Source organism: Ascaphus truei, chromosome 8 (genome assembly GCF_040206685.1).
Source record: "Ascaphus truei isolate aAscTru1 chromosome 8, aAscTru1.hap1, whole genome shotgun sequence".
NCBI classification, from domain to species: Eukaryota; Metazoa; Chordata; class Amphibia; order Anura; family Ascaphidae; genus Ascaphus; species Ascaphus truei.
Genome location: NC_134490.1, coordinates 26,536,444 through 26,556,182, shown reverse-complemented (window position 1 = coordinate 26,556,182; position 19,739 = coordinate 26,536,444). Strand labels below are relative to the sequence as shown.

Sequence of the window (19,739 nt, the reverse complement as noted above, 5' to 3'; positions counted from 1 at the left end):
TCCCTTGCAGCTTCCTGTTGGCCTTCTGACCAGGACCGTGACGAAATAATATTGCTGAAATTAAGATACTGTTGATATATTACTGAAATGGACTGGGGAGGGGGGGGGGGGGGGAGAGGGTCTCTGGAGAAGGATTGAAAGCAATGTTCAGTTTCCATTTTGTAAAATCTGTTGTTTTCAGTATCCATTTTGTGTGAAGGAATGTGTATGTGGTGTGTAGATGGGAGGTTTCGCTTGTAAGTAGATCTACGACTGTGACTAAAGTAACGCCCACATTCTAGTGATAAGTGAGTACCAAGGAACCTATTCATGGCTGTTTGAGGCCAGTTCACACCAAGTTTAATGAGCTGTAAAATGATTGGTTTAAGAATTAGGGAGTGGTTAGTATAATCTGCCTAGTAACACATTTTGAACAAAGGAAATTAAATGTTTAAAGGTTGCTGACTGGACACTCCCTGGCAGAGAGAGTCTTGTAGACTTTTGAATGAGTATATGATTATACTATGTATTAAATAAACTACTTATCAAATGAACCCGTTTGTCAATTTGGAATATTGACAAGCGTTACACAGCACCAAGATACCGGCACCCCCTACAGAGGTAAGTATCTCCGTAAGCAGGAGGTCCCTGGAGCTGAAATTAACGCAGTTCATCTCCAGAGATGACCTGCTTCAATCCCATAAAGAACAAACAAAAAACATGCAGCTCTGACTGCTTTAAATACAGTAAGTGTCATAAATTAACTTGAACAAGCAGACTCATCCCTTTCTAAATGTGCTACAAAGTCCACCTGGTGTCGTGAAATCAATTACAATATGATGAATTCCGTTTGAGCGTCTATAACGGTTTCTGATTTTTTTTTTCTCTAGGTATCCTGATGCCAGAGCCATTCAACGGAAAATAATCTTCCACGCCGGGCCTACAAATAGTGGCAAAACGTATCACGCTATCCAGAGATATCTGACTGCAAAATCCGGAGTTTACTGCGGCCCCCTGAAGCTCCTGGCTCACGAGATCTACCAAAAGAGTAATGATTCTGTCAGTATGTTACCAGTTTTATCATCTCCTCATATACCTTCACTGTATTTAAGGGTCTTCACTTATATCTGTCTATTGATTTTTTTTCTTGCTGCTGTTATGCAAAGCGCAATATTTTTCTTAAGATTAATAACAAGTGTTCGAAGTGTGATGGCAATAGGGGATTAGAGACTCATGCTGCTTTTTTATTTTCACAGCCAGAGGCCCAGTGCTGCTTCTTCCCCCTTTTTTTTTTTTAAAAAGAAAAAGGGTATTCCGAGTAGAAAGTTTCTCCCCCCTCTTGTTTTTCAGCATAAAGCTTACATTCAAATAGCTGCGCCCCAATGTTTTAAAGATGGAATCCCACATTGCCGGCAACAGCAAACAAACAACCTTTTGTAAACAATTGGACAATCTAATTTGTCTTCTGTACACCACTCTAACCGTGCTAAAAGCAAGGATATTCTCTTTTTAATTTCTCTGGAAATAAATAACACGTGACGTGTTTAAAGACCTCTAAATGGGGAAGTGTTTGTCAATCAAGTGTTTTCTTTACCTTTAGCCCACCCTGTCCTCATCAGAGAATTAATAAGGAAAGGGGGAGAGAGAGGCCTTTGTGACAACTCTTATTGACACACACACACTCACACTCTGCCATCATGGAGCAGCCAGAGAAAATCAAACCCCTCATGTCTCCGCTCATCATAGTTACAAACTAGACTGACACATTGATTTTAAAAATACTTAAAGGTGTCGGATTTTGGGTAAAAATGTCAGTTACCCAGATTTAACCCCTTCCACCTTTCACTGTCATTCACTTTGGTCTTAGAGGAACAGCCCCTTTTTACGTCACTTCGACCACGGTTAAAAACCTTTTACTGTGCCGTATTATCAGGAGGGCTTTGTGATCCATGAACCTCAGAGTTTCTCTGCTCACTTCTTTGGGGAGATAATGTTCCTGTGTTACTCTCGTGGGGCTGGAACAGAAGATAAGGTTTTCCTCTTCTGTTCCTGATGTCAATGGAATGGGTCACAACCATGTGGTCACATGGTCACAGACATCCGTGGCTGGTATGAAGACCTTCCAGCCACAGAAAGGGTCAAAGTCTAGAGTTCTGTGGGATAAACCACAGGCAATCGCCCTTTTGCTGGCATAGTGGCCTGCAACCTCTGCCACGCTACACATGGCTACACATTCATCACCACATGGCAGTGATTGGTCCATGTGTGGGCCCGCTCCCGGAACACCGGGATAACCAAATCGGCAATCCCACCTGGGGTTTTTTTTTTTTTTTTTTAAATGTGTTTGTTTACATAATTAGGATGGTGGGCAGGGGGCATTGGAGCAGAATTTTTTTCAGCTCTGAGGACCCCCCAGTTACTGAGATGATCAGGGCTTGACAAATGCGGTCGCTGTCGACTGTTTACCTGCGGCGGTGTCCCCCGGCGTCTACCGGTCTTCTCCGTCTTGATCTTTAAATCATGTTTTTCTCCTGCAGCACTATTCAAAATGGCTGGACGGCGCAGCATTATGTCACCGCGTCCCGTTGCCATGGCAACGCGGCTTCGTACGATGCCGCGTGGCCATTTTGAAAAGTGCTGCAGGAGAAAAACATGATTTTAAAGGCGACAAGACAGCAGAAGGCTGGGGGACGCCGTCAGGACTCTGCCGCAGGTAAGTGTTGTGGAGGGGGGGGGGGTATGAGTGACTTTCTGGGGAGGGCCAGTGGGTTTTGGCCCAGTTTGTCAGGCCCTGGAAATAATCATTGCTTTTGTTGCCAATGCTGAGGCTGAAGCTGGAAAAACAATATGACCGTATATATCCTTGTGGTAACCGCAGGACAATAGCAAGCTGCAACGTCATTGATTGCGGCTTCGTTCTGGTCAAACAGCTGCTGTCATATTGGCTTCACCATGTGGTACGCCGGCAACAAACATGGTAATTATCTCAGTGATTGGGGGGTCCCTAGAGGGAAGGTAGCGCGGTTCAGCTCAGGGCCACCCCCTGATTTCTCCCCCGCCCCCTTGTAATTGCTGCTTTAAGGTTCAGTTGGAGGCTCTGTTGTTTGGCATTAGAAAGGCAGCAGACACCTTCTAATATAAACACAAGTTCCCATCCCGTGTGTCGGGTATTGAGCAAAAAAGGAAATGGCCAAGCACAGAATTTCCCTGATACCGTCGCGGTGCAATCTACGAATCTAAAAACAATTTAAAAATCCGGTAATTTTTGGGACATCGGGGCAGTGTTTTGTATTTGTCTGGTTTCATATGACCTGTTTAGCCGTAGTTCATTTTGAGCGGTACCATACGTCGGCCGCTAAGTCTGTTTTAATGGAATCTGAACCTTTTAACTTGGTCCACAAAACTTTGTTCTAAAACCAGCTGCAACTTAATGAATTTTACATGTTATTTTTCATGGTTTAATAGTATTATGTATTTGAACACAAAAATGTAATCCGTCCTAAATTAGAACATGATTTAAATATAAGGAAAGGTCAATCACATTATTTCCGGTTCATCTCGCTGACGTAGAAACTAATCAGATCAATTATATTTTTTAGGGAGTGCCATGCGACTTAATCACAGGAGAAGAACTGGCGTTTGTTGATCCGGATGGACGACCATCTAACCATGCAGCTTGTACAATTGAAATGTGCAGCGTGACCACACCATGTATGTCTATAAAACTAGATATTTATATATGCTGTAAATAGATTTATTTCCCACCTGTAAATATGCCTTGCGCTGTAGCACGCTCATTTACATAGTGGGAATCCCATGCAAAAAAGCAGATCCTAAGATTGTGTTTTATTTTTGCTCCTAATATCCAAATGAATGTCCACATAACCCTGTCAGATAATGTGAATTATTGGTTTGCTCTATTGCTAAGTTCGGCCGCGATTGTGTTATGCGCGATGGTGCTCGTTCGCGACAAGAATACTTGCCCAATCCCTATCAGGGCTCCGCCAGTGCGCGCGCGATGGGGTGAGCGTCTTTTGAAGAGACCAAAACATTTTGTCTTTTCCTGCGACGGCCGCGTCCCATGAGCAGTTCAGCCAATGAGTGTGATTATGTGGCTATGTCATGGACTTTCTTACTCATTTCCCACAATATATGTACCGTATTAATATTTTCACATGTTGTACATGGGATACAAAACAAATCATTGGGAATGTAATTTTCACCTTATACGGGTTGGTACCAGAGCTAAAATATACAGTATGTCAACCATGAGTATTATAAGAAAAAATGGGTGTATATAGCGCTAAAAGAATTTATATGTGTAATATTAGGTGATATATTAATATAAAAATAAATAATAATATTAGGCTGCCAGGTGACACTAACTCCAAGACCTAGTTAGCAATACAAAACACAATCATACAATACAGACCGGCGCCACTATAGTCCAATGGTGGAAAAATATTGTCCAATATGGGAATGTTCTCACACGGATGGTAGCTGTAAATGTAGTTTTCAGCTGTATCTTCACTGTGTGAACTCCATCAACATATGCAGAGAGAAGAGAAACAAGAAAAACACATCATAGTGCAGATATGCAATGATATGATATACACCAAACAAGACTAACATTACACAAAACACATAACATAAAACATATAAGGCTGGCTGATACTAAGAATAGATTTATTAAACACAATAAATTAGCAGGGGTGGGATCCGGTTGGTAAAAACCGGAGTCCTACTTACAGCACTGCCATAGACCATGAGCGGGGGGTTTTTCAGGTAGAGTTTTGACCGGCTGCAGCTCCGTCGAACACGTGGTATCCAGGAAGCTCCTAATTTTATCGCCTAATACAGGGGCGGCCAACTTCAGTTCTCAAGGGCCACCAACAGGTCAGCTTCTAAGGCTATCCCGGCTTCAGCACAGATTAAGTCTCCTGTGCTGAAGCAGGGCTATCCCTAATACCTAGCCTGTTGGTGGCCCTTGAAGGATTGGAGTGGGCTACCCCTGGTCTAATACATTGTTACCCTCTAGTACGTATCGTGTGTATTTAACTTATTTTATAAGACAAAGGTTAAAATAACATTCAATAAAAGAAAGGGATATAAGTATTAATTAAATAAATAAAATATAATAATATATATTATTTTTTAAACTGGGGGGGGGATTTTGGGGAAGGTTCCTGAGAAAGTTGCTCCGGTGATGACCATTATTTTCTCCTTTTTTATTTGTTTTCTATGGGAAGCCGCGTTCTGCACTGAATGCCATGTAGCCGTTGTACTCAGTGACGCGATCATGTGATCCCTCCTGGGGAGTGGTCCCATGATCGCGTTGTGGCGCGACCTCTCCAGCATTCAAGGGGTTCATGATCTAACTACATCCAGTTATCTAATGTGTGGATTCTATTGCCAGTGATTTGCATGTGTTCTCTCTTTAAGATGAGGTGGCTGTGATTGATGAAATTCAGATGATCAAAGATCCTTCCAGAGGTTGGGCCTGGACCAGAGCACTTTTAGGTAATAAAACCTCTGACTACCCTATTGGTTTTGTTTGTGTTTAAGTTCCCTAAAGGGACAGTCCACTCACATTTTGTGAGTTTAAGGGAAGGCCCATATAGGTCCAGAGTGAACTATTGACGACTTTGATTAGTATGTTAATTGTAGGTGATTAATGCGTAAGAAAAGTCAGATAAGTATAAGCAGGGTTTGAAAATGTTACTTGCCTGCACTGGCCCATCGTGGCAGGGGGGGGGGGGGCCACTTCCCCACCGGGGGGGTCACTGGTCCACTGCAGCAGCGGGGTGGGGTCAGTGGTCCACTGCAGCAGAGAGGGTCGTGTCACTGGTCCACCGTGGCAGATGGGGGGGGGAGGGAGGCGGGTTGGTCACTGGTCCACCACGGCAGGGAGGGGTGTTACTGGGCCACTACGGCGTTGGGGGGGTCATCACTGGTTCACCGCAGCAGGGGGGGGTGTCGCTAGTCCACTGTTGCAGGGGGGGGCGTCACTGGTCCACTGAAGCAGGAGGTGGGGGGGGTCACTGGTCCACTGCAGCCAGAGGGGGTGGGGTCACTTGTCCACTGCAGCAGGGAGGGTGGGGGGCACGTGTCCACAGGGGGGGGAATAGGGGAACATAGATCTACTGCGGGGATCTGCCTCAGGAAAGACTTCCTTTTGGTAGTTTCGTGTACAATTTATTATGCTATAGTCATTAGCCAAAGAGATCAATGTGATGAACAAAGTGTTCAATATGATTACAATTCCAGTCCCCCAAAGAATATAGAAATGTATCACTTACAATAAACAAATAGGTGGACAATTAATTACACCTTCCTAAAGAAGCCAGTTACATTTACACATTTTTGCCCATTAATTGGAAGTGTCCCTTTAACAATGTATTCGCTTGTACTGTAGTTCCATGTGACGCAGGTTTCCCCCGTGCAGGAAGATTTAAGCTCCTATTTGAATGAGTTGGAGTCATAGAAGTAGCAGGAATTATGGCTTTATTAAAGGGACAACCTGTCCTAGGACCAAAGTGACAGATTTAGGGGCACATCTGGTTGACTGGTTCCTTTTTATTTTAATTTTATTTTTTAACCCAAATACACCTATAAACATTTTTAAATAATGTTTAATATTGGTTTGTAAACACGATGACCTGAGATTTGGGGGGGGGGGGGCGTTGGTTCCCTCTGACTGCTCCCTTCTGTGTAATGTCAGTTTGTGTTAACTACAGTTTGCACAGGCTGTGTCTCTTCAACCCCGCCCCCATGTGTCCCCTTATCTTTATTGGTTCTTTGATAAGATTAAGGTGGGGGAAGGGTAAAGACAATCCCCTATTTAGATGTCCCTAAGATATGTAATTTGTAATGAATTTCCAGAGGAACAAAAGCAGCCTATTGCTTTAAATCTAGTTAGATTAGATCAAGGAAGCTAATTACATTGTTAAACAGTTTACAAAAGCTTGTTTTTTGGCCAGATACATGGGATTGCACCTCAAACCAATTGTCTTTTTTTTCCCCTCCCTAGGGCTATGTGCAGAAGAAATTCACATATGCGGAGAAACGGCTGCTATTAACATAGTGACAGAACTGATGTTTACAACAGGAGAGGAAGTTGAGGTACTTGTGTGTGTATATAGGCCAGCTTTAAAGTTCTGGCTAATGGGATACTCTTCTCGCTATATATCATACGCGGGTAATGTCTGAAAATCATTGTCCTATAAATCCGTGCTCTTCAACTACTTATCCATGGGGCCAGTGTTACAGGGTACAGGCAACCACACATGCGGGTTCTCTTGATGAGGCTTATTTATTGAGCCTTAAAAACATACAACACACAAAAACAAAATAGCTTCTCTTCAGCATACAAAAACAAAATGGCTTCTCTTCAGCAGACAAAAACAAAATAGCTTCTCTTCCGCATGCAGGACACAGGCAGTTCATCACACATGTACTTTGAAAACAGACCTTATTGCAGTAATCTCTTCAGTCTTTCAGTCCTGTCTCCTGACTAGCTAGCTTTCATGTGTGTACAGCCTGGGGGTTTTAAAACACCTTGATTATGCAGCTGGGGTCAGACTAAGGCCTCGGTCCCGCTGCGCTCGGTGGCGAGGGCGGCCACACGCGAGTTCCCCACCAGCAGGGGAATCCTGCTTAGCCGGTCCCGGTCCCCCCTGGCTGCACAGCTTACTACACGCTGTGGCGCATCAGCCGCTATGGGATACAAGAGAATGGTGTTCCCTAGCGTTGACGCGTCACGTGGTGTGGCTGTGAGCCAATGGGGAGGAGAGGCTTCGGGGAGCGGGGAGGAGTGTGGGGGGAAAGCAGCGTGAGTGCCTTTCTGTGTGTGTGTCTGAGTGCGTGCGTGCCTGTCTGTGTGTGCCTGAGTGCGTGAGTGCCTACCTCTGTGTGTGTGTGTGTGTGTGTATTCTGTGTGTGTGTATGTGTGTGCCTGAGTGCGTGAGTGCCTGCCTCTGTCTGTGTGTTTGTGTGTGTGTTGCTTTACTTACCCGAGCCGTGGAGGGAGGGGGGGGGAAGAGTAGCAGGTCCCTCCGCTCAAGCCACGCCCCCCTTCCCGCTCAAACCTCCCACTCCCGCCCACCTCCGGCTCCCGCTCCCTACAGACCGCATATCGCGGTCTGTGTATGTCAGCGCCCCGCCTGTCTGCAGTGCGGGCGCGCTGATTCTGGGAGCGAGGCCTTAGCCTAATTAAGCAGCCCTTCTCAACTGAAACTTAACCTCGTCACTGCTGCACTGCAAGCCTAAACATAGGTTTGCCAGGTATATGGCTGGTGACGTTCATTCACCCTGTCACAGCCAGATTAGTAAAATGTACAAGTAGAAGGGCCAGGACTTTACTGCAACATCATTATTTATATAGATGGCTATATATATGTAGAGATATATAGATGGAATAGCTCAGTGAGTAAAGGCACTAACTCTGAAAACAGTTAGAAGCAGGGGAGCCTGGTTCAAATCCCATCAGCTGCCTGTGACCTTGGGCAAGTCACCTTATCTCTGAGTCACGAAAAGTAGATTGTAAGCTCTACGGGACAGACTCAGGCCTGCAAAAACTCCGCCTGCCTTCACATGTCACAACGCTATGTTCTTTATGCTTGTGAGTCAATACAGATTGGATCTAGCTTCTATTTAGTAAATCTGTAGGGGTATGGGGAATGCTCTCCCGGCCGCACCTTCTTGTCCTTTGCAGAACACCCTGGAATTCCCTTGAAGTGACATGAACATGTCCTGGTCACGTGTCATTGTCAACTGTAAACATGTTTGTTAATTGAATTGTTGACCCATTTAATATGGGCCAGATTTGTCTCTGATAACCTGAGGGAAACCTGCTAACAGAGGAAAAACAGACACTTTAAAAAAAAAAAAAATGCCATATTAACTCCAGATGAAGTTAACCCTTTGTGTGCTGGATTTGTAGCATGACAACACAGAAAACGGGGAGAAAGGGTGGGAGCTAAGGGTGGGGGCACACGGGCAAGTGACAGAGCGGAGGTAAATAAGGGACAGCAAAGTAACGGGGGGCTGAAGCAATTGCTGAACATGAAGCCGATTACAGAAATATAGCCATGTTACCAGCATCCTGCATAACCTCGCACTGCAGGACTTTGCTGTGAGAAACATTGTGCGATTTAGTAAATAATACACTTGATTGTGCGCTTTGTAATGCATTTGGCCATCCGGCGTCAGTCATATTTCATTGTAGTGATCAGCATTAGCAACATATAGCATTCTTTGTCCATAGGTTATCCCAGGGATGTGCATAGTAGTGAAAACACCCTTTGAATGTGCTTTTAAATATACTTGTGTCGTAATATTTCTAGGTCCGAACTTACGAGAGGCTGACGCCCATTGAGATTTTGGACCATGCTCTGGAATCATTAGATAACCTTCACCCTAGCGACTGCATCGTGTGTTTCAATAAGAACGACATCTATTCTGTGAGTCGGCAGATTGAAATGCGGGGATTGGAATGTGCTGTGATTTATGGGAGTCTACCACCAGGTGAATATTCTAAGTGCTTTGCTTGTGCTGCAGACATTTCAATAGTACAAAATGGCCACCGGCGCACACCTGACTTTGGCAGCCAATAGCGAGCTGCAATGTCCTCAGTGGATGATGAAGTGATGCTGTGGCCATATGTGTTTTTTTTTTACTTTTGTGTGACTCGAGGCTGCACACAAAAAAAATACAATTATGAAGAGTAGGGGGATTCCCTGAGGGGGGCACCACAGATCGGATCCAGGGACCACCCAGTTCAGTTGACAAAGCAGCTCTCTTACGTTTTTCGCTTTCGCGTGGTCTTGAAACAAGATCTCAAATTTATTTGATTGACTTTTCCGTCCGTTTGCGAGCCTTTCTGCAGGGCACCATGCGCTCTGTACAGTATGCAGTGAATCGGACTTCTAGTCCCGATTTTGTTTGAGCTAAGATAACCCCCTCTCCAGCTTGACGAAGGCGACTTTACAGCTTGAGTAAGGGCCTTCGAATCCAGCGTAGGTCAGCCAATGAAATAGGAAAATTACCCTTCTTTTTAATTCTCTCTTAGGGACTAAACTTGCACAAGCAAAGAAATTCAATGATCCAAATGATCCTTGTAAAATCCTGGTTGCTACAGATGCCATTGGAATGGGGCTTAATTTGTGAGTAATTCAGCATTTAATGTAAAGTTATATGTGGTGTGTGTATATATGGTGTAAGTATTTCTTTAGCAATGTAGCATATAAAGTTTGTTTTGTCTGTATTTTTTTTTTCTTAGTGCAACTTGATATATAGTTGTGCTCTTCACAATCCAGAGATGTATTCTCAGATCAGTGGTAATTTATATGCAGGTTACAGGTTTGATCCCACTTATTCGGGCAGAAAACAACCTTTTGTAAATAATTTAACAATCTATTTGGGTTTTTTTTTTTTTTTAAATGAATCGAAATAAGGTAAATGCAAAGGTTTGGCTTGTGTTTCTCTGGAAATGTAATTACAAATTGCATACTTTAGGGGCCTCTGAATGAGAGAGAGGGCGTCTTTGTCAAACAAGTGTTTTCTTTACCCCCATCACACGCCTCCCAAGTCACAGCTCACCATGGTTACAAACGAAAAAATACTTCTGGGGGAGACCCGACAACTCGCAGGGTTCCACCATGGGACAGCTGCTTTTGACCCTCTTCCCACAGTCACCTAGTGGAGGGTAAACATCACCAGTGGAGACCAGTTAAAGGGCGTATTAATGAGGTGGTCTCGCACCCTTCCGTAGCGGGCAGGAGTGATTACACGAGTTGCGGGTGGGTGGGGTTATCACATGGGAGGAAAAAGGTGGCAGCTCTGTTCACTAAAGGTGATAATAAAGGTATGTTTCAAGGTGCCGGCCTTGTGCAGCCACCGCATAGATAACAAACTGTTGCTGTAGGTCACTCAAGAACCCCCCCAACAGGTCAGGTTTTTAAGGATATCCCTGCTTCAGCAGAGGTGGCTTAGTCTCAGGGCCGTGCAAAGTTTTAGAGCCCGGGGCCTGAATAACAATGACTGGTTCAGTGGAAGGCGACATATAATTATAAGCTTTTATTAACTCCTCTAATTATCGCCTCATAATGTAGGGTTGTCCCCAATATAATCAGCGCACCCCTCTCCTTCACCTCCACCTCCACGGATTTACTTGCCTCCCCCAGCCTTGTTACTTCCTACTGCAATGGTATTACCACGCATGGATCCGCAAACGTACCCCAGTTTGATGGATCCGTGGACACTGGGTCATTCATGGCCAGACCACCAGCACCCACGAACCCTCCTTGCACCTGGTCCCCAAAGGTGTGAGCCCAGACCTTGTTGGTGCTACCCATGCTCCTTACCGGTCACTGCGCACTCAGCTACACGTCTTGTTGGGAATTAGGGTGCATAGATCTCCGGGGGGCCACCTCCGGCAATTGCAGGCTGCGCTTCAGCTCACTCGGCGCACGGGGGGAGATCTGATTTGGCGGAGGTGGCACAGGAGCAGGAGACCTCTTCTGCACCGTTCTGCTGTAGATGCATTTTGGAGTGAGTGTCTTCTACAAATTCACCATTTCACTTAAACTGCTCAATAAACCTTTGATTTTACAGACTGCCGCTACTATGCCAGTGTCCTCCTGATGCACATAATTGATTAAAAAATTCTCAAGTCATTTTCTTTTCTGGAGAAGTATTGATCTGTGCAAATTGTGTTTATGGCATCATGCTAAAAGTACAATGTTCCAGCTTCATTCTGATCCGTGTTAAACTGCTGCAAGCATTTTGCTTGGTTAGGTTTGAACCCTTTATGGGTCAGTCACACAGAAGATTTGTTTATTTTTAAACAAATGATCAACGTAATCGGCATAATAATAATAGCATGTTCTTGTATAGCGCTGCTAGTTTTACATAGCTCTTTTACAGAGACATTTTGCAGGCACAGGTCCCTGCCCAGTGGAGCTTACAATCTATGTTTTTGGTGCTTGAGGCACAGGGAGATAAAGTGACTTGCACAATGTCACAAGGAGCCGACACCGGGAATTGAACCAGGTTCCCCTGCTTCAAACTCTCAACGCCAGTCAGTGTCTTTACTCACTGAGCCACTCCTTCTAATTCGGACATGCTGCTTAGCTGGGAAGCAGGGGGTTCCTGGAGCGGCACCTCATTCTTCTCCGCTCCGCAGAGCCCCGGGTTCACAAGATACGTACCGGCAAAGGTAGAGTCGCTACCATCCCCTCCAGCAGCAACACAATGGTGGTTAAAATCTCCCTCATTACATGGGCCAATAGGAAGCCACGACAATATCATAGGGGTGACTCGGAGAATGGGAGGGTAAAACACATTTTGCAGATGTACTTCTGCTTAGTCAGGAGTATGCATGCCTTGGTTCCACTTCTGCTCTATACCCTCTATATTTGCCCACTGATATAATAAAAATATCAGACTCTATGTGAGGGTATAGGCACAATGAAGTGTGGCATAAAATACATTTATAAATGCAAAATATATATAACTAATATTTGGAAAAACCTTTATCTTGCATCTGCGTGATTGATTCCTTTTTTTTATTAATCTGTCTCCTATACGTACTTTCAGAATGAGGTTGTAAACCTTGTGAGCTGAGATTTGGGAGGGGTTTGATTTCCTCTGGCAGCTCCCTTTTGTCGGCTGTCACGGTGTACGCAGCCAGAGCCCCCATCTGCCCCCCTCTCCTTACTTCTTATTGGTTCTCTGATAAGGCCGGATTGGAGGGGGGGGGGGGAGTAGATGAAAAAAGTAGTACTTAATTTGACCAACACTTCCCCATTCAGAGGCCCCAAGAAACGCAGTTCATACTTTTCAAAAAAATAAAATAAGCCAAATCTTTGCTTTTACCATGGTTTGATTAATTAAAAAAAAAAAAAAGACGCTTTGATTGTTAAAAATGTTGTTTTGGGGCCAGTTATGTGGTATTGCACTTTTAAAAAAAATGTTTTAACAAAGTTATATTTGCAAAGCTATTAATTGTATTGTAACCCTTTCACTGCCAGAATGTCCGTGGCACGAGACTGCCACGAGCATTGGCGCAGCATAACCACGTGTATGATTTTGCAGCTATTGCATTGCGTCCCCTAGCATCAGGAGTGAAAAGTCGCGCTTTTCTCTTCCGATCGTGTCAACGGCTGTGAGAGCTGCCGTCCCGATCAATCCTACACGTGCGTGGGCCCATTTTAATAAGTGGTGCTATTGCATCCGGCACCCAATCACTTGAGTGAGCCATAAGGTGTCTTCCGGCGGAGCACCACTTAGTACATAGGGGCTGTTATGTAATAAGAGCCACTAGTGTGACAGTCCTAGATATTAACTCACTAAGGGTTAATAGACTTGGGAATCCAGACAGTGGCTCTTCAGTAGCTGATATCAGAGCGCGATGACCGTTCTATACAGAAACACTTGTATGAGTAGGGTAAAGGTGGCAGTGTGTGTGGCGGTGCTTAGAATGAACGTGTAGAATGCTATCAGTGGTATGATGTCATTCTAAGGAAATTGGCACAGCTGACCATTTGGGATTAGCCATCTCAACCTTGCACATAAGGGCAGTAAAGGTTAAGAATCGATGTGTAGGACAGGTGACTGTGGGTATTTGAATGGGATTTCCAGGTAATGTATAACAACTGTGTGTAATAAGCAGTTTAATAAGTAACATATTTTATACTTCAAGTTTCTGTACCTGTATGTGACGTTTGTCTGTAGTTACTAAAGGTTTCAATCCAACGTAGCTAACCAAAAAATATTCTGTAAAGGTTTCGTTGGCTTCCCCACACACATCTAACCTTGCTAATAGCAATTTTTAAAAAAATATTTATTTCAGACATTGTTACAAACTGCATTTCTTAGGGGTCTCTGAATAGGGGACAGGGGTTGGCCAAGTGTTTTTATTTACCCTTATCCCACCCTGTCCTTATCAGAGATGCAATAAAGATACGGGGGAGAGGAGCTGTGCTTGTACAAACATGTTGGGCACACAATGACCGACCAGGGAAGCAGCCAGAGGAGATCAACCCCCTCCCAAGTCTCCGCTCATCGTGTTTACAAACTAACTTTACAAAAAAAACACTTCTAGATTTAGATAAAAATGCAGCAATCGTCCCACATAAAAGGCCAGTCCCGCTTGGGACAATAGTGACCGAAGGACTGTGGCATCTTTAATATGTAAAATGTGTCTGATTTGACATTTAGAAAAACCAACACGTACAAGCAATTTTTAATGATTGTTACCCTTTAACTTGTCCATGACAAACAAATGCTTTGGGGGATTTTACAACCTTTTATCTAACGTCTTATGATACGACCTCAACTTGGGGTGAAGAACATTGTCATTTTTGTTTTGTCCATTCTTGTGTATGGTAATTATGGGGAGCTCTGCCTGTGCAAACTCTTGAACAAAAGCAGCCAGGGGAAACCAAACCCGTTCCAGTTTCCCGCTCACCATGTTTGCAAACTAACTTGAAAAGTAATGTATGTAACAATACTCCTAGGTGTCAGATTTTGGTGGGGAAAAGTATCAACCGCCCAGATGCCTTGAAATTAGCACTGTGAAATAAAATATATGCAAAAACTAATAGAACTGCACTGCACGAGTCTATATAAATATATTGATCAAACCAGGGGGGTGGGTGGGGTGTTGTATAAGCCCTTACCTCTCTAGTGGTGGTGAGGGTGTGCAATCCATGTGCAAATTGTACACACAAGAAACAAACATTAGGGAACTCCTCTAAAGACTGAGCACAATTGTGACCCTCGTCGAACGGCAAATCTAACCCCCCTGCCCCTCACCCCCCCCCCCTTCACCAAACACTTCCTGATTGACGTCAAAATGTCAGTACGCCCTTGGGCGAGGGTCGGTGCAGGAAGATACCAGTAGGCTTTTATATGCTCCTAGCCTGCTATTGGTAATGAGCATGTAACTGGTTAATTGTATTACAACACCAATATACATTGGTACATCGCTTCTTAGGCACAGGAGACTTGGGATTCCTAGCTATTGCCAGTGCTTTTATTGTAGAGTGTCTGCTTACTATACTTCTATGTATTTCCCTGGCTGCTCAGCCACCCTTACTTTGGGCATATACTATTAGGCTATACTCTACTGCCTTAAGCTAAATAATTTGGGGGTCCATTTGTATCCTAGCAGAGATTTGATTTATTATCACTCTGAACTTCTCTCCCCCCCCCCCCCCCCTGTATCAGAGGGATTACACTCTACATTGGGTATTACTTACACCCATGTCTCAAACACCACACGCCTGCATTTTTAACAATTATTTAGGGATCAGTTATATTATTAATCACCTTATTTTCGTGTCTGAGCTAATTTTGTTAATAAAAGTTGAGTTTTATGGCCCCTGGTGCGTTCCTCAACTGTGCTCTGTCTTTAGAGGACTTTCCGTAGTTCTCTGATTTGGTTCCAATAAAGTAGATGTTTTTAATGAGGCCGTGCCCCAGCACAGGGCTAGACGAGTACCTTTGGCCACTATATGTAGCTTGAAGGTGTTTATTTTATTTTTCATGCTGTGTGATTCTAATCAGTGGTGTGCTTATTTATTTCCTTGACCCTGTTTTTTTAGGAGCATAAAACGGATCATTTTTAATTCCCTGGTGAAGCCCAACATCAATGAGAAGGGGGAGAAGGAGATCGACACGATCTCGACGTCTCAGGCCCTGCAGATTTCGGGCCGCGCAGGCAGGTTCAGCTCCGTTTTTAAGGAAGGCCAAGTCACCACGATGCACCGCGACGACCTGCCGCTGCTGAAGGAGATTCTGAGCAACGCCGTTCCTCCCGTTGAGGTGAACCAATTAATGTAAACGCACAAGGGCGCTGCCCTTTCTCTAGCAAAATCTATTAACCCCTCTGCTGCCAGTGGTGCCAGCAACTCATTGTGGTAAAGGCACAGTAGAATAAAATGAGAAAAAAGTTGTTTCAGCGCAAAAATGTATTTCTAGTGCAGGTGATTTTAAAGTGACTTGATATTAAGTGATCAAATATAAGGGTAAACTAAAATACAACCCATTTGTTAAATGCGAGGTGCTGCTCCAAAAAAAACCTTTCCAGGGTAAAAAAAAATACAGAATAAAGAACAAAACAGGAGCGCAGCTCTCGTGGAATATGTGGAGACAAGAAGAAGAAACACTAATTAGTGCAACACAGTATAACAAAGTGTATTGGAAGATCAATTAACCAGCGTCCAAGGCACTCACACACTCAATTCTTTTCAGCATTAGGAACCAATGGTGGAATACAGGATGCTGGTCTGTGTATAGGCAAGGATCAGGATGTAGCTCCAGGGTAACTGATATGAAAAAAAATAGAATGCCAACATAGAATAATTCTATAACACAGCTTTATAGACAGAATGAATAAAATCAATGTACTCACACACTACATTGGAATGAAGCGTTCTGCGCTCACGTGCTCCACCAGCAGCAAATGCATAAGTATTCTCTACAACTAAAATGTCTATATTTTCACTTTGTTAGACTGCAGGACTGCATCCGACCGCCGAGCAAATAGAAATGTTTGCGTACCAGCTCCCTGATGCTACTCTGTCCAATCTCATAGTGAGTATAAGGTCTTTGGCAGTTCCCGTTATGATTGATCGCTATACCGTAACCACCCTCACACACTGCCTGCACACTATGCAAACAAAAGGGTACATTTCTCAGGAACTGTGGCCGCCCCCAATACAGCTTAGATTTTTGATCTCTCCTGCTCTGTGTAGTTGCTTTGAAGACTTGATTGCATTTTTATCTTTCTCATACATATTTTTTTTTTCTTTTATAGGACATCTTTGTAAGTCTCTCTCAGGTGGACGGGCTTTATTTTGTGTGCAACATTGATGACTTTAAGTTTGTAGCTGACATGATTCAACATATTCCATTAAACTTAAGAGCGAGATACGTGTTTTGCACAGCTCCAATCAACAAGAAACAACCGTTTGTCTGTACTTCATTGTTAAAGGTGAGTTCTAATGGAAAGGTTCAATGCCTTCCTTTCTTATGAAAATAAATTGATTTCTTTACTTTTTGGAACAAAGCACACCTTCCCCAAACGTATTTGAACCTTTCCAAGCCTGAGCAAGTTCATCAGAAATTCCCAGCTGCCTTTGGATAGAGCAACATGACAGAATCAGCGGAAGCTTTAATTCCTGTCTGATTTTGAAGTGATCACACGTATATTTTTCCAATCATCGTGATGTTTTGGCACAAAGCTGATTTTGGGAAGGATTGCATCTTTTTAAGTAAAGTGTATTCAATGCTTCCATTGCCAAATCTTTGCCAGTAGACTGAATATGGAACAGCGTCTTTGCCAAGGTATAACAGCCAAGAACCTTCATTAAATGAGCATAGCTTCAAGGATAGCTACAGTACTTGGAGACTTTCAGGTTTTAGATTCTAAGCTTTTTAAAGCAATAATTTCTTTACCAATCACTGCACCATGTGCTAATGTTTTAGGCCAGACTTACGAAGCAGCAATATTTCAAAAGACACTTTACAGTACGGCTTTGTACATATGACTTCAACTGGATGGCTGTAAGTCAGGCCTGCACAACTCCAGTCATCAAGGGCCGCAAACAGGCCAGATTTCAGGATATCCATACTTCAGCACAGCTGGCTCAATTAGTGGTTCAGTATGAATGAGCCACTAATTGAGCCAGCTGTACTGAAGTAGGGATATCCTGAAAACCTGGCCTGTTTGCGGCCCTCGAGGACTGGAGTTGTGCAGGCCTGCTGTAAGTGTAAGGTGTCCCCTGCATGGTGTCTGTTATGGACAAACACTGCTCAGTTTATATGGACCATTCCCTTAAATGGAGCTGTGAGTTGTTTCCCAGCATGGTAGCAGTCTTATGGAGTAGCACTTCTAAGTGAATGACCCTTACAGTTCAAGTATATTATTATTGTAGCTTTTAACTCTTATGGTACTGTGCTCTGGTTTGTGTATTATATAATAAATACATTATGCTGATATTGACACTATTCTGGGCATGTTGGTGGCTGTGATTTACGCGCATGGACACTGCTGCAGGGGCATCTGGTTCATACCTCCTGTTTCTTGTGACCTTTGGCAAGTCACTTTACTGTTACATGATTTGCTATTATAACAGCTATTGTTATTTTATTAATAATATAGTTTGTTCCTGTTTTTTAACTTAAGTTCTTATAATTAATTGTACAATAACAAATTAGATTGCATTGTTCTTTCTTCCCTGTTATTGCCCCTCTACTATATCACACAAAAACGATCTTCGCTTTTATTACATTGTTCCTCTGCCAACTATTCTATCCTTTGTCGCTGTCTCCTAGTTTGCCCGGCAGTTTAGCAGGAACGAGCCTCTGACATTTAATTGGATATGTCGGCACGTTAACTGGCCAGTGTCCACACCAAAGACCATCAAGGACTTAATGCATCTAGAAGCTGTTCATGATGTCCTTGATCTCTATCTGTGGTTAAGGTAGGTTCATTCATTGGTGAATTTTACCTGTAGTTCTATTAATGAAGCAGCTATTCTTGATACAAAACAGTATGTTGGAGTAAATATCAACCGATCCAATCGCCTCCACTATTCCCACTGTCGGATCCATCACCATCCCATAAACCAGACTAAACACACAGACATGACCCCAACCACTGCCCACCAACCAAGCAAGCTCTCAATGTACCTAAACCCTAACCTGGCCATAATGTTCCCACCACAAAGACATATTAACAATGACTCTATGCCCATCATATATAATCCCACCGTTGTTTCATTAATGAATGTACAGCACCCTGGATAAGGACTCTATATAAATGTTGTAATAAATATCGGTCATTCACCTATCAAAGGCATTCATTTAGAGCCAATACTTAGAACTGCTTAAAAAAAAAATATGTAAACTTCTTAACGTAACTGGCTTTTGTAACTTTTCACGTATAACATTATATTATATATTATATATATTATATATATATATATATATTATATTAATATATTAATATTAATATATATATATATATATATATAATAATATTAATATATATATATATTAATATTAATATATATATATTAATATTAATAAATATATATATTAATATTAATATATATATAATATATATATATATATATATATTAATATTAATATATTAATATTAATATATATATATATTAATATATATATATTAATATTAATATATATATATATATATTAATATTAATATTATATATATATATAATATATATATATTAATATATATATATATTAATATATATATATATTAATATTAATATATATATTATATTATATATATTAATATAATATTATATATATATATTATATTATATATATATATATATATTAATATTAATATATATATATATTAATATATATATATATATATATTAATATATATATATATATATATTAATATATATATATATTAATATATATATATATATATTAATATTAATATATATATATATATATATAATATATATATATATAATATTAATATATATATATTAATATTAATATATATATTAATATTAATATATATATATTAATATATATATATATATATATATATTAATATATATATATTAATATTAATATATATATTAATATTAATATATATATTAATATATAATATATATATATTAATATATATATATATAATATTAATATATATATATTAATATTAATATATATATTAATATTAATATATATATATTAATATATAATAT

General features: G+C 41.8%; 1 protein-coding gene across 4 annotated transcripts in view; it reads left to right on the top strand.

The window, feature by feature from the left end:
• The window catches only part of SUPV3L1 (Suv3 like RNA helicase), a 79,631-nt gene that overhangs the window by 3,998 nt on the left and 55,894 nt on the right, over positions 1-19,739 (top strand). For 2 of the 4 annotated variants that reach the window (XM_075610912.1, XM_075610913.1), the window contains exons 5-14: positions 870-1,038; positions 3,579-3,690; positions 5,422-5,499; positions 7,010-7,101; positions 9,324-9,504; positions 10,049-10,142; positions 15,588-15,807; positions 16,498-16,578; positions 16,802-16,978; positions 18,322-18,470. In XM_075610912.1, coding sequence (XP_075467027.1) covers positions 870-1,038; positions 3,579-3,690; positions 5,422-5,499; positions 7,010-7,101; positions 9,324-9,504; positions 10,049-10,142; positions 15,588-15,807; positions 16,498-16,578; positions 16,802-16,978; positions 18,322-18,470 — 1,353 coding nt within the window. Of the gene's footprint in view, positions 1-869; positions 1,043-3,578; positions 3,691-5,421; positions 5,500-7,009; positions 7,102-9,323; positions 9,505-10,048; positions 10,143-15,587; positions 15,808-16,497; positions 16,579-16,801; positions 16,979-18,321; positions 18,471-19,739 lie in introns of those variants that run through there. The other 2 variants (XM_075610915.1, XM_075610914.1) reach the window with 2 other exon arrangements.